General features: G+C 42.3%; 1 protein-coding gene across 4 annotated transcripts in view; it reads left to right on the forward strand.

Moving 5' to 3' along the window:
- Positions 1-511: 511 nt before the first annotated feature.
- The window catches only part of LOC133557220 (F-box only protein 11-like), a 43,805-nt gene continuing 29,895 nt past the window's right edge, over positions 512-14,421 (forward strand). Inside the window, exons 1-9 of one of the 4 annotated variants that reach the window (XM_061907520.1) lie at positions 512-856; positions 7,256-7,473; positions 7,542-7,623; positions 7,706-7,850; positions 7,930-8,059; positions 10,345-10,428; positions 10,506-10,638; positions 10,703-10,809; positions 10,924-11,035. In XM_061907520.1, coding sequence (XP_061763504.1) covers positions 769-856; positions 7,256-7,473; positions 7,542-7,623; positions 7,706-7,850; positions 7,930-8,059; positions 10,345-10,428; positions 10,506-10,638; positions 10,703-10,809; positions 10,924-11,035 — 1,099 coding nt within the window. In that variant the 5' untranslated portion in view covers positions 512-768. The remainder of the gene's footprint in view (positions 857-7,255; positions 7,474-7,541; positions 7,624-7,705; positions 7,851-7,929; positions 8,060-10,344; positions 10,429-10,505; positions 10,639-10,702; positions 10,810-10,923; positions 11,036-14,421) is intronic. The other 3 variants (XM_061907521.1, XM_061907522.1, XM_061907524.1) reach the window with 3 other exon arrangements.

The raw sequence follows: 14,421 nt of genomic DNA on the forward strand, positions 1-14,421 counted from the left end.
GTTGTAGAAATGATTGGAAACTCAAGACAGCCATGACATTATGTTCTTTACAAGTGTACGTAAACTTTTGACCATGATTATATATATATATATATATATATATATATATATATATATATGTGTATACATATATATACACACAAACCGGCCCTGCGATGAGCTGGCGACTTGTCCAGGGTGTACACCGCCTTCCGCCCGATTGTAGCTGAGATAGGCACCAGTGCCCCCCGCGATCCCAGAAGGGAATAAGCGGTAGAAAATGGATGGATGGGTCCTCGGTGAATAAAGTTTGAACAACCCTGGTGTCCAGAGTGAAAACAAATCACGCTTCATAGGCGAATTTTAAAAAATCGACTCGTTCATGACTGGCACATTTCGACAGGCCACCAGCAGAAAGGGGTCGAAGAAGTCTCTTTGTTAGGCGCCTTCTGATTGGCTGTCTTCAGTGAGGTATCTAAGAGTCCGACTGCGATTGGCTGAGAAGACACGGCTCTTTTTTTTTTTCTCGCGATTGTTCCCCGTGTGAGTTAATGGCTCCTCCTGCTACCGACGGAGACGGAGCTGGCACGGAGCGGCTATACTGGGGGGGGGGACGCTGGAACACGGCGGAGAAAAGCGGCCATTTACACCCCAAATACCAGCGGGTTCTCAGTCGCAATTGTCTAGGCGTAACCGGAGAGAGAGGCTGCCCGGGCCGGGTCGAGGGTTAAATTTAGCAGCGGCTTGGCCGGAGGGATAACTCTCTTTTTCCACCGACCAACTCCCCAGATGAACTCCGTCAGAGCCACCAACCGGAGACCCAGGCGAGTGTCGAGGCCGCGCCCGGTGCACCCCGAACGGAACAACGGGGATAGAGGTAAGCGAGGCCGTGTCGATTAAAACCGCAAACTTCCTTCTCGCACGGGCGGGCGGGCGGCTAGCACCCCCTCACCAGCTCCGCCCGGCCCGAGTAGGAAAACCCGAGGCTTGTGTAAGTGTAGCCTAGGCCAGGCCGCGCTTTGTTTGGCTTGACTGATCGGGGCTAGCCAGCTAGCTAATGGAGGTCGGGGTGGGGGGTTGTCTCCGCTTAAATGCGTATCTCCCAACACCGACGTGGGTCGTCGTTTCTCGGCTTGTGTACACACTCGGCTCGCCTTTAGGGAACATTCTTTTTTCTCCCCCCCACCCTTCAATGCTCTCCGCCGGCCACCGCATTCCCAGCTGTCACTAACCAGTGTAAATCTGCACTGCCATTTTTGGGGTGTAACAAAAACATTGGCGAGGAGGCAGGGCGACCACGCTCGGCCTCGCACTGCACCAAAAAAGACAGCAAAGAGAAGAGAAGCTATTATATTCCACTTAGCTGCTTTGACTGTGTCCATTTTGTGAGGCTGCAGTTTTACCGCCCCTTCCTTGTTCTCTTTGCCTGCTAGCTGCCATTTGTTTACACCGCGGATTTGCCTGCTACGCACTTGGCTTTTCAGCAATTAGCCCTCTCGTCTGGTCCGTGGCCCCCTTTTAACGTGACAGCACCCGGGTTGTGTTGCTCATGTGGGACCCCCCCCCCAGAAAAAAGACCGTAGAGACGCCGTAGATGTTGAAGACTGCACTAACCTTTGTCTGCCCCACATTAGTTTGATAATGCATCAAGACAGCAAAAAGGGGCCCCATCAATTTTGTCGTAATACCCGTCATGTTCTGTACTGCAGGGGTCCCCAACCTATTTTGCACCAGGGACCGGTTTAAAGGCCTACTGAAATGAGATGTTCTTATTTAAACGGGGATAGCAGGTCCATTCTATGTCATACGTGATCATTTCGCGATATTGCAATATTTTTGTTGAACGTATTCAGTAGAGAACATCAACGATAAAGTTCGCAACTTTTGGTCGCTAATAAAAAAGCCTTGCCTATACCGGAAGTGGCAGACGATGTGCGCGTGACGTCACGGGTTGTAGGGCTCCTCACATTGTTTACAATCATAGCCAGCAGCAGCTAGAGCGATTCAGACCGAGAAAGCGACAATTTCCCCATCAATTTGAGCGAGGATGAAAGATTTGTGGATGAGGAAAGTGAGAGTGAAGGACTAGAAAAAAAAGGCGAGGGTAGTGAGAGCGATTTTTGTTACTTGACACATTTACTATGATAATTCTGGAAAATCCCTTATCCGGCTAATTATGTTACTAGTGTTTTAGACTTAGACAAACTTTAATGATCCACAAGGGAAATTGTTCAACACAGTAGCTTAGTTAAGGGCTTCACGGTGGCAGAGGGGTTAGTGCGTCTGCCTCACAATACGAAGTTCCTGCAGTCCTGGGTTCAAATCCAGGCGCGGGATCTTTCTGTGTGGAGTTTACATGTTCTCCCCGTGAATGCGTGGGTTCCCTCCGGGTACTCCGGCTTCCTCCCACTTCCAAAGACATGCACCTGGGGATAGGTTGATTGGCAACACTAAATAGGCCCTAGTGTGTGAGTGTGAATGTTGTCTGTCTATCTGTGTTGGCCCTGCGATGAGGTGGCGACTTGTCCGGGGTGTACCCCGCCTTCCGCCCGATTGTAGCTGAGATAGGCGCCAGCGCCCCCCGCGACCCCAAAAGGGAATAAGCGGTAGAAAATGGATGGAAGTAGCTTAGTTACAATGATGGAAAGTGTAAGGATGGAAAGGACAATGCAGGTATAAAAAGACTAGGTATAGCAATGTAAAATATAACATATCTGCGAATATATACAATATATACTTAAAGTTTTAGTGAGATTATATAGTACTTGAAAGTCTGAGGGTTGTGGCCACGGGTGTGGTGACCGCCAGTGTCTCCGGTGGGAGGAGGTAATAGTCCGCAGCTGCAGGAGGACGCAAGCTCCGCTCATAACTACGGTAGGAGCCGACTTATTAACACAAATTTCTCACCGAAACCTGCCGGTTGACATGTAGTCGGGATCCATGTTCGCTTGACCGCTCTGTTCCATAGCAAAGCTTCACCTTCCGGAATTTTAAACAAGGAAACACCGGCTGTTTGTGTGGCTAAAGGCTAAAAGCTTCCCACCTCCATCTTTCTACTTTGACTTCTCCATTATTAATTGAACAAACTGCAAAAGATTCAGCAACACAGATGTCCAGAATACTGTGGAATTATGCGATTAAAGCAGACTACTTATAACTTGGATCGGGCTGGGAAATAAAGTCCGCTACAACCCGAGACGTCAAACGCACGCGTCGTCATACCGCGACGTTTTCAACAGGACACTTTGCGGGAAATTTAACATTGCAATTTAGTAAACTAAAAAGGCCGTATTGGCATGTGTTGCAATGTTAATATTTCATCATTGATATATAAACTATCAGACTGCGTGGTCTGTAGTAGTGGCTTTCAGTAGGCCTTTAATGTAAGCATTATTTTCCTGGATCGGACTTCCATGTGTGACACAGATAGATATAGCAAATAAGTGCATGAAATATGAATACATGAACAAACTCACCATAACATTCAATTAGTGGGAGCCCCTGGCCTTTTCCCTTTGCAAAAAAAAGCTCCCCATAGACTTGTTTTTTGCTAATTTTTGCTAGTAGTAGGCTTTAGTATCTGATACATAGGTGATACATTACATTTAATGACAAGTGCATGGATATATCAATCAATCAATAATTATTTATATAGCCCTAAATCACGAGTGTCTCAAAGGGCTGCACAAACCACAACAATATCCTCGGTAGAGCCCACACGTCGGTGATAGTGACAATGAGGACTATGAGAAACCTTGGAGAGGACCGCATATGTGGGCAACCCTCCCTCCCCCTAGGGGACCGAAAGCAATGGATGTCGAAGAAAGCTAGAAATACTAGACATCAGTTCCAGTAGATTTCTAAATCCATCCATTTTCTACCACTTGTCCCTTTCGGGGTCGCTGGAGTCTATCAGCTGCATTCGGGCGGAAGGCGGGGCACACCCGGGACAAGTCGCCACCTCATCACGGGGCCAACACAGATAGACAGACAACATTCACACACTAGGGCCAATTTTAGTGTTGCCAATCAACCTATCCCCAGGTGCATGTCTTTGGCGTGGGAGGAACTGGCAACTCAATTACCATAATTTTAGGGTAACCTATTCAGATTTATTTTTACAGTGTCTGTAAAATATTAATAAAAACAATAAAATGAATATGCAAATTCATACATTATTCGCTGTAACACGCGGCCCTCTGAGGCAGTGGCTCTCAAATGGGGGTACGCGTACCCCTGGGGGTACTTGAAGGTATGCCAAGGGGTACGTGAGATTTTTCAAAAATATTCTAAAAATAGCGACTTGTCCAGGGTGTACGCCGCCTTCCGCCCGATTGTAGTTGAGATAGGCGCCAGCGACCCCAAAAGGGAATAAGCGGTTGAAAATGGATGGATGGATGGCTGGATTCTAAAAATAGCAACAATTCAAAAATCCTTTATAAATATATTTATTGAATAATACTTCAACAAAATATGAATGTAAGTTCATAAACTGTGAAAAGAAATGCAACAATGCAATTCTCAGTGTTGACAACTACATTTTTTGTGGACATGTTCCATAAATATTGATGTTAAGATTTATTTTTTTGTGAAGAAATGTTTATGATGAAGTTGATGAATCCAGATGGATCTATATTACAATCCCCAAAGAGGGCACTTTAAGTTGATGATTACTTCTATGTTTAGAAATCTTTATTTATAATTGGATCACTTGTTTGTTTTTTTCAACAAGTTTTTAGTTATTTTTATATCTTTTATTCTAAATAGTTCAAGAAAGACCACTACAAATGAGCTATATTTTGCACTGTTATACAATTTAATAAATCAGAAACTGATGACATAGTGCTGTATTTTGAAGCGGTATAGCTCGGTTGGTAAAGTAACCGTGCCAGCAACTTGAGGGTTCCAGGTTCGTACCTTGCTTCGGCCATCTTAGTCACTGCCGTTGTGTCCTTGGGCACACTGTTATACAATTTAATAAATCAGAAACTGATGACATAGTGCTGTATTTTACTTCTTTATCTCTTTTTTTCAACCAAAAATGCTTTGCTCTGATTAGGGGGTACTTGAATTACATAAATGTTCACAGGGGGTACATTACTGGAAAAAAAGTTGAGAACCATTGCTCTGAGGTATAACGCCATAAATGTTGAAGACTGCGCTAACTTTTGTCTGCCCCACATTAACCTGATAATGCATCAAGACAGCAAAAAGGGGTCCCATCATTTTGTCGTAATACTCATCATGTTCTGTACTGCAGTGGTCCCCAACCTTTTTTTGCACCAGGGACTGGTTTAATGTAAGCATTATTTTCACTGACCGGACTTCCACGTGTAACACAGATAGATATAGCAAATAAGTGCATGAAATATGAATACATGAAAAAACTCACCATAACATTCAATTAGTGGGAGCCTCTGACCTTTTCCCTTTGCAAAAAAAAAAAGCTCTCCATAGACTTGTTTTTTGCTCATTATTGCTAGTAGTAGGCTTTAGTATCTGATACATTACATTTAATGACAAGTGCATGGATTTACAGTATAAGAAAGCTAGAAATACTAGACATCAGTTCCAATTAGGGCTGGGCGATATGGCCTTTTTTTAATATCTTGATATTTTTGGGCCATATCGCGATACACGATATATATCTCAATATTTTGCCTTGGACTTGAATTAACACTTGATGCATATAATCTAAGCAGTATGATGATTCTATGTGTCTACATTAAAACATTCTTCTTCATACTGCATTAATATATGCTACTTTTAAACTTTCATGCAGGGAAGGAAATCACAACTAAGCCAATTGACCAAAACTGTATTTATTTAACAGTTGTCAAGCAGTGGCATAAACGTTCATGTCATTTCCAAAACAGAAAGTGCAAGCTTGTCAGAGACATTTTATGCGTCAAATAAAAATGAGCTGCATAATAGGAAATCAAATAGTATTCGTTCTTCGCTATGTGGTAGGTTACTACGGACGTTATGAAATTCTCTTCATTCTCTAGCAGGTGATTTTTCAAATGATGCTACATATTAGCAGTGATGCTACTTTTTATAGCAAGGCTTGTGCCGCATGCTTGACTTATTACGGTTGTCTGTTCGACATATTCCCACTTGAAGCCAAACCACCGCCAGACGATGGACTTCCTGCTGTTTTTCTTGGGAATTATTTCTTCCTTCATTCGAAACATTCTCTCTCTCGAACGGCTTCGCTAGCATCACAGCTAACATTTAACAGTCTGCTACCTCTCTGCTCCGTGAGGGCGTATACGTATGTGACGTATGACGTGACAGTATGTAATGTGTGTAAGAAAGTGCGCCTGCTTGTCTCTGAGAAGGAGAGACAAGAAGGGGGAAGAGCCTGGAGTGTAATGCCAGCAGCAAAAAGCAACTGCGTGAGAACGTATACTCAAATATCACGTTATAGTCATTTTCTAAATCACTCAGAGACAAACCCGCGATATATCGTGTATATTGATATATCGCCCAGCACTGGTTCCAATAGATTTCTAAATATTATGTGTTCATATTTTGTCCAATATTTCATACATAAATACACTGTTAGCTTTTTTTACATTGTCATCGTCATCAATGTTTAATTATATAGCCCTAAATCACAAGTGTCTCAAAAGGCTGCACAAGCCCCAACAACATCCTCGGTTCAGAGCCCACATAAGGGCAAGGAAAACTCACAACCCAGTGGGATGTCAATGAGAATGACTATGAGACATGACATGTGCAAATACATCCGTTATCGCTAACTACTTTTGTAGTAGGACGATGTGAAATAATACCAGCACATTGACTTACTAGGCCAAAGGAAATGCGTATTGTTTTCCTTCAGCACAAATATTATATGCAACAATTTAGCACTTCTCCATCTGCCTTATGCACACTTTGCTCCTGATCTTAGGTCATCCACCTGCCGCAGACTGCAGATGGAACTTAGATTTTGGCTACGATTTGGCACCTTTCCATTTTATCTGTTTATTAATGTCCATTGTCCCATGTAACAAAGATGTAACACATTTAGCAAAAGGCGACTTCCAATCAGGAGTTTAATGATACATTTATGAACAAGCTTATTGGTTGGTCTGGTGGTCTGGTTAAGTAAGAGAAAATGCGGTCGGTCATAAATTATTGAATGTCTCTGTGCTGCCCAGTAGCAAATGGGCCAAGGACCGGCGCCGGCGGTTGGGCACCACTGCTGTACTGGACCTTTTTGTCCAACTGAAGGCGCGCTCTTATAAATATATTGATGACATGTGTGCAGATGAGGAGGCTCCTGCAGCAGCCGCAGCAGAGATGGCCATCGAGGAGTCCGGTCCTGGAGCTCAGAACAGTCCCTACCAGCTCAGACGCAAGACCCTGCTCCCTAAGAGAAGCGCTGCTGCTGCTGCTGCTGCTGCCGCAGCAGCGGCCGCCGCCGCCGCTGCTGCTTCCGCCGCCACCCCCTCCTCCGCCGCCTGCCCCAGCAAGAACCCGATGGAGGTTAGAGCCTTTTGGAATCACTCCTTTTTTTTTTCCCTCGCTCGCTTGAGCTCAGTCCTTGTTCGCAGGGAGCGTCCACGTCCTCGGCAGAAGCCTTCGGCCACCGAGCCAAGAGGGCGCGCGTGTCCGGTAAGAGCCACGATTTGCCAGGTTTGTGTTTTTTGTGTTAAGATTGCGTCTTTTTTATTTTGAATATAGCATGTTGTTTAACGTGTGTTTGTCGTCTCCAAAGCAGCCCCAGCAGAGCAGTACCTGCAGCAGAAGCTTCCGGATGAAGTCGTCTTAAAGATCTTCTCCTACCTACTGGAGCAGGACCTATGCCGGGCGGCGTGCGTCTGCAAGAGGTTCAGCCAGCTCGCCAACGACCCAATACTATGGTCAGTGGCTCACGTTAGCGTGCCTTTTAGGCATTTCTTTTTAAGAGAACTGAGACTATTTTTTTGGTGGGGGCCTCAGGAAGCGCCTATACATGGAAGTGTATGAATACACGCGTCCCATGATGCATCCGGAGCCTGGCCGCTTCTACCAGGTCAGCCCGGAAGAGCACGAACACCCCAACCCCTGGAAGGAGAGCTTTCAACAACTGGTGAGTTCTTATTGTCATTTTGTTGTGATCCATTGTCATGACAGGAGTAGTCGTGGGTCACTTTTTTTTTCTCATTTTTTAAAAAGAAAAAACATTGTAGGTGCTGCTACTTGGTGTAGTGCTATCACTTCTTCCAGTTTCGAAACTTGAAGTGTTGCACACAAACAAGTTGCATCACAATGGAATTTCCGCGACTACAGTGGAACCTCCATTTACAAACGTAATTGGAATCTTGAGCAGGGTTCTTAAATCAAAGTTCGTATAGCGAGGCAAATCTCTCCCAAAAAAAAACAATGTAAATATGAGTAATGGGTTGTAGCTTCGACAAAAATCCACATTTTAGTGAAGTTTTGAACACAATACTGTGTTGGCGCTAGGAATTTCCCCAGGGACCCCATCAAGTTATAAAAATGGGTTCCCACTTTTTTGTAACCGTTTTGAAAAACAAATGATAAATGTGTGCATTATCCTGTTACAACTCACATTCTGTATTGTGTTTTGGAAAAAGGTTGTCAAACGTTACTTAAGTCATTAAAAAAATAGTACAAAAGAAAACACATTTTTATGTATATGTTAGGGCTGGGCAATATGGCCTTTTTTTTTTAAATATCTCGTTTTTTTTAGGCCATATCGCGATATGTCCCAATATTTTGCCTTAGCCTTGAATTAACACTTGATACATATAATCACAGCAGTATGATGATTCTATGTGTCTACATTAAAACATCCATCCATCCATTTTCTACCGCTTACTCCCTTTTGGGGTCGCGGGGGGCGACATTCTTGTTCATACTGCATTAATATATACTCATTTTAAACTTTAATGCAGAGAGGGAAATCCCAACTAAGTCAATTGACCAAAACTGTATTTATTAAACAGTTATTAGCAGGTCACTTTTCAAATGATGCTATATATTAACAGTAATGCTACCTTTGGTAGCGACGCTTGTGCCCCAGACTTGACAAATTAAAGTTGTCTATTCGACATATTCCCGCTTGAAGCCGAACCACCGCCAGACGATGGAGCCCCTACTGTTTTACTTGGGAATTAATTCTTCCTTCATTTATCAGATCCGCATCTTCTTTCTCTCGTATTACCACTCGCACGGCTTCGCAGGCATCACAGCTAATGTTACCCATGCTGCTACCTCTCAGCTCCGCGAGGGCGTATACGTATGTGACGTATGACGTGACAATATGTGACGTATGTAAGAAGGTACGCTTATTGCCTGTGAGAAGGAGATACAAAAAGGAGTGGGAAGAGCCTGTAGTGTAATGCCCGCAGCTAAAAGAAACTGCGTGAGAACGTATACGCGAATATCATGATATAGTCATTTTCTATATCGCACAGAGACAAGCCCGCAATATATCGATATATCGCCCAGCCCTAGTATATGTAAATGTTTGCAGTTATAAACATTCATTCAATTTCTTCTTTCCTTCATTGATCTAAAATTTACCGCCGCAGGTATTTTTTCCTATATTTTCATTTAATAAGTTGTAGCTGTATTTATTTCAGTATAAATGTGTAAAAAGTTTTCTTTGCTTCGGTCATGAAATTATGATAATCGCACCCACACAGAAGTCCCTTTGGTGTCCTCACAAGTGATCAGTAATCACCAAAACCCTTAGTTGTAACAACCATATTGCTACAATATTAAACATTTAAAAATGTAAAATCCACGAGTAAGGAGCAGAAGGGAGGGATCAGGGGGGTCTGGAGCTTTGTGTGTGCGTACCCTTTAAAAGCGGCGCCGCCGAAAGAGACTTATTTCTTCGACGCCGATGTGGAAAATGTCTGCTTTGGCATATTTTTCCCAAAATGTCTGGTCTCGTCACATTTAAAATGTACTGTGGTACGAAGCGATTCCTCCATCCTGGTGAGCGCCATTATTGTACTCCTTGCAAATAGTCCTTTTTTTCCCACAGCGATTCCCTCCTCCTTTTCACGCTGGTCTGTTGTCTTGAGACTCGTATTGAGTTAGCAAAAGGCACGCACGCTGAAACGCTGAGAAGTAAGGAGTAGTGTCCTGCGCAGCAAGTGACGTGGAGGGCTCTGCCTTTTCAAAAATGCTGCGCCCTGCTTTTTGCCTACAATGAATGAAAGAAGCGTTCGTACGCAGAGACTTGGTTCACACACGGATGCATATTTGGCTCGATCGAAAAGTTTGCAAATGCACGGGTTGGTAAACGGAGGTTCCACGGTACTGTGCGCCGCTGTAAGATGCTAGTTCTCTGTATACTATTTGTATGCGCATTGAAGTAACAGAAGGGTTGTGTTGCAGTACAAAGGTGCACACGTGAAACCAGGCTTTGCAGAGCATTTCTACAGTAACCCGGGCAGGTACAAGGGCAGAGAGAACATGCTGGTGAGTCCCAGCTCGTCTTCGTACCAGTGTTTGGTTAAAAAAAATGCTAATGCCTCCTTATGCCGCTGCTCCTGCAGTATTATGACACCATCGAAGACGCACTAGGAGGCGTCCAAGAGGCCCACTTTGAAGGTCTAATCTTTGTCCACTCGGGCATCTACACAGACGAGTGGATCTACATCGAGTCTCCCATCACCATGATTGGTGCAGGTGGGCACCGTTTCCCCGTCTGTGCACAATGGAGCTTTTTGAATGAGTCGTCGTGTGTCCTCAGCGCCTGGTAAAGTGGCGGACAAAGTGGTGATAGAGAACACAAGGGATTCCACGTTTGTCTTCATGGAGGGTTCAGAGGATGCTTACGTGGGGTACATGACCATAAAGGTAAGTATGATACTGAGTCAGCACAGAATCCTGAAGTTAATGTCAATATGCCGCAGTTGATACCATAATGGTATTATCCAGTCGTGATCCATGCAGCTGCTCTTCTCTGCCCAGTTCAACCCCGACGACAAGTCAGCACAGCACCACAATGCTCACCACTGTCTGGAGATCACCGTCAACTGCAGCCCCAACATCGACCACTGCATCATACGCTCTACGTGCACAGGTAACGCCCCCGCTGGCGACCACGCTCCACTACCTGCCGCTCCGTTTTGTGTGTGCATGCTGGCTCTGCACTATGTAACTGTTGAATAACAGTATTGTATATCACACTCATGATGACACGTAGCAGTCTATCTGACTTACTTAACCGTTCAATGACAGCCTGTTGCTCTATTCTTTCTCTAGGCAGCAGTGTTACTGACATAAGTTGAGGTTCAATGACAATATGTTACACTCGTGACAGTAGGTGACGACTGTTACACTCATGGCTGTATGTATCTTACTGACGTATGTAAGGGTTCAATGACAGTATGTTACATTCTTCTGACAATGGTTTGTACCGGTTCAATGACAGTATGTTAAACTCTAATGACAGCAGGTGACAGTCGTACTGATGTATGTAACAGTTCAATCACAGTTTTACACTCTCGTGACAGTAGATAAGTCTTACTGACATATGTAACTGTTCAATGACAATATGTTCAATGCTAATGACTGTAGGTAACAGTCTTACTGGCATACTAACGGTTCAATGACTGTACGTTAAGTTCTAATGACAGCAGGTGACAGTTTTACTGATGTATTTAACAGTCCAATCACAGCTTGTTACACTCGCATGACAGTAGATAAATCTTGCTGTCATATGTTCAATGACAATATGTTAAACTGTAATGACAGCAGGCAACAATCTTACTGACATACAAACGGTTCAATGACAGTATGTGACATTCTTATGGCGGTAGTTTGTATCTGTTCAATGACTGTATGTTAAACTCTAATGACAGTAGGTAACATTCTTACCGACGCTTTTAACGGTTCAATAACAGTAGGTAATAGTTTTACTGACATATCTAACAATATAATGACAGTATGTTATGTTCTTATGACAGTAGTTTGTAACAGTTCAATGACAGTATGTGACATTCTTATGGCAGTAGTTTGTAACGGTTCAATGACAGTATGTTTAACTCTAATGACAGTAGCTAACAGTTTTACTGATGTATGTAACTGTTCAATGAAAATATGTTACATTCTTATGACAGTAGTTTGTATCGGTTCAATGACAGTATGTTTAACTCTAATGACAGTAGCTAACAGTTTTACTGATATATGTAACTGTTCAATGAAAATATGTTACATTCTTATGACAGTAGTTTGTATCGGTTTAATGACAATATGGTTAACTCTAATCACATCAGGTAACAGTCTTACTGACATACTCATGGTTCAATGACAGTATGTGAAACTCTAATGACAGTAGGTATGAGTCTTACGGATGTACATAACGGTTCAATGACATTATGGTACATTCTTATGACAGTAGTTTGTAACGGTTCAATGATATTTATGTTAGTTAACAGTCTTACTGACGTTTGTAATGGTTCAATGACTATGTTACATTCTTATGACAGTGGTTATTACCAATTCTATGACAGTATGTTAAGCTCTAATGACAGCAGGTGACAGTTTTACTGATGTATGTAACAGTTCAATCAAAGTTTGTTAACTCGCATGACAGTAGATAAGTCTTGCTGATATATGTAACGGTTCAATGACAATTTGTTAAACTCTAATGACAGTAGGTAACAGTATTACTGACGTATGCAACGGTTCAATGACAGTATGTTAAATTCTTATGACAGTAGTTTGTAACGGTTCAATTACACTATGTTAGGTAACTGTCTTACAGACATATGTAATGGTTCAATGACTGTATGTTACATTTTTATGACAGTGGTTTGTACCGGTTCTATGACAGTATGTTAAGCTCTAATGACAGCAGGTGACAGTTTTACTGATGTATGTAACAGTTCAATCAAAGTTTGTTACACTCGCATGACAGTAGATCAGTCTTGCTGACATATGTAACGGTTCAATGACAATATGTTAAACTCTAATGACAGTATGTAACAGTGTTACTGACATACTAATAGTTCAATGACAGTATGTTACATTCTTATGGCGGTAGTTTGTAACGGTTCAATGACTGTATGTTAAACTCTAAGGACAGTAGGTAACATTCTTACCGACGTTTTTTACGGTTCAATGACCGTATGGTAAACTCTAATGACAGTAGGTAATAGTTTTACTGACATACCTAACAATATAATGACAGTATGTTATGTTCTTATGACAGTAGTTTGTAACAGTTCAATGACTGTATGTTAAACTCTAATGAGAGTAGGTAACATTCTTACCGACGTATGTAACGGTTCAATGACCGTATGGTAAACTCTAATGACAGTAGGTAATAGTTTTACTGACATACCTAACAATATAATGACAGTATGTTATGTTCTTATGACAGTAGTTTGTAACAGTTCAATGACTGTATGTTAAACTCTAATGAGAGTAGGTAACATTCTTACCGACGTATGTAACGGTTCAATGACCGTATGGTAAACTCTAATGACAGTAGGTAATAGTTTTACTGACATACCTAACAATATAATGACAGTATGTTATGTTCTTATGACAGTAGTTTGTAACAGTTCAATGACTGTATGTTAAACTCTAATGAGAGTAGGTAACATTCTTACCGACGTATGTAACGGTTCAATGACCGTATGGTAAACTGTAATGACAGTAGGTAACAGTTTTATTGACGTATCTAACGCTTCAATGACAGTATGTTACGTTCTTACGACAGTAGTTTATAACGGTTCAATGACCGTATGTTAGACTCTAATGACAAAAGGTGATCTGTGAGGTGGTGGTCAACAGTAAATTGACAACAAAATTGTCCAATTTTTCATGGTCACACTAGGTAAGAGCTTCCTGAAAGTTTGTCACAAGTGCATGACAATACGCAACATATTTTGTAAAGACGTAACCGTTGCATAACAATAATTGTAGGTATCAGTATAACTGTATTATTTTACAATATAATGGCAATACATAATGACAAACAGCTGCAACATGTTACAGTTAAATATGCAACAATGTAATGGAAATGCGAAACAGTCTTACTGATGTACGTAACTGTTAAATAAGAGTATGTTACAATTGCATGGCAATACCTAACAATTGTGGGCTACGTTCACACTGCAGGGTCTGATGTACAATTCGGATATTTTTGTCAAATCTGATCTTTTTTTTTTTGTGGTTGTACACGTTACAAAAAAATAGATTCTAATGTGAATGCAAACTGAGCCTCGTGCGAATGTGATGTCACACGCACTGCAATGTTTACGAAAGTAGATTCCCGTCGGTCTCTGTACTGGCACGTTTGTGGCAGTTTCAAAGATTTTGGCCAATCAAACTCAACATTTTCTGAACCAAATTATTGCGTGTAGAAGATTAAAAGGAAGAGGACGAGTAATTTGGTTCTGGCTATTTTGTGGGATATTTTGCTTTGATGTTTGCTTGAAGAGCGTGTCTGTGGGCGAG

This window comes from Nerophis ophidion, linkage group LG08, assembly GCF_033978795.1.
Source record: "Nerophis ophidion isolate RoL-2023_Sa linkage group LG08, RoL_Noph_v1.0, whole genome shotgun sequence".
NCBI lineage: Eukaryota > Metazoa > Chordata > Actinopteri > Syngnathiformes > Syngnathidae > Nerophis > Nerophis ophidion.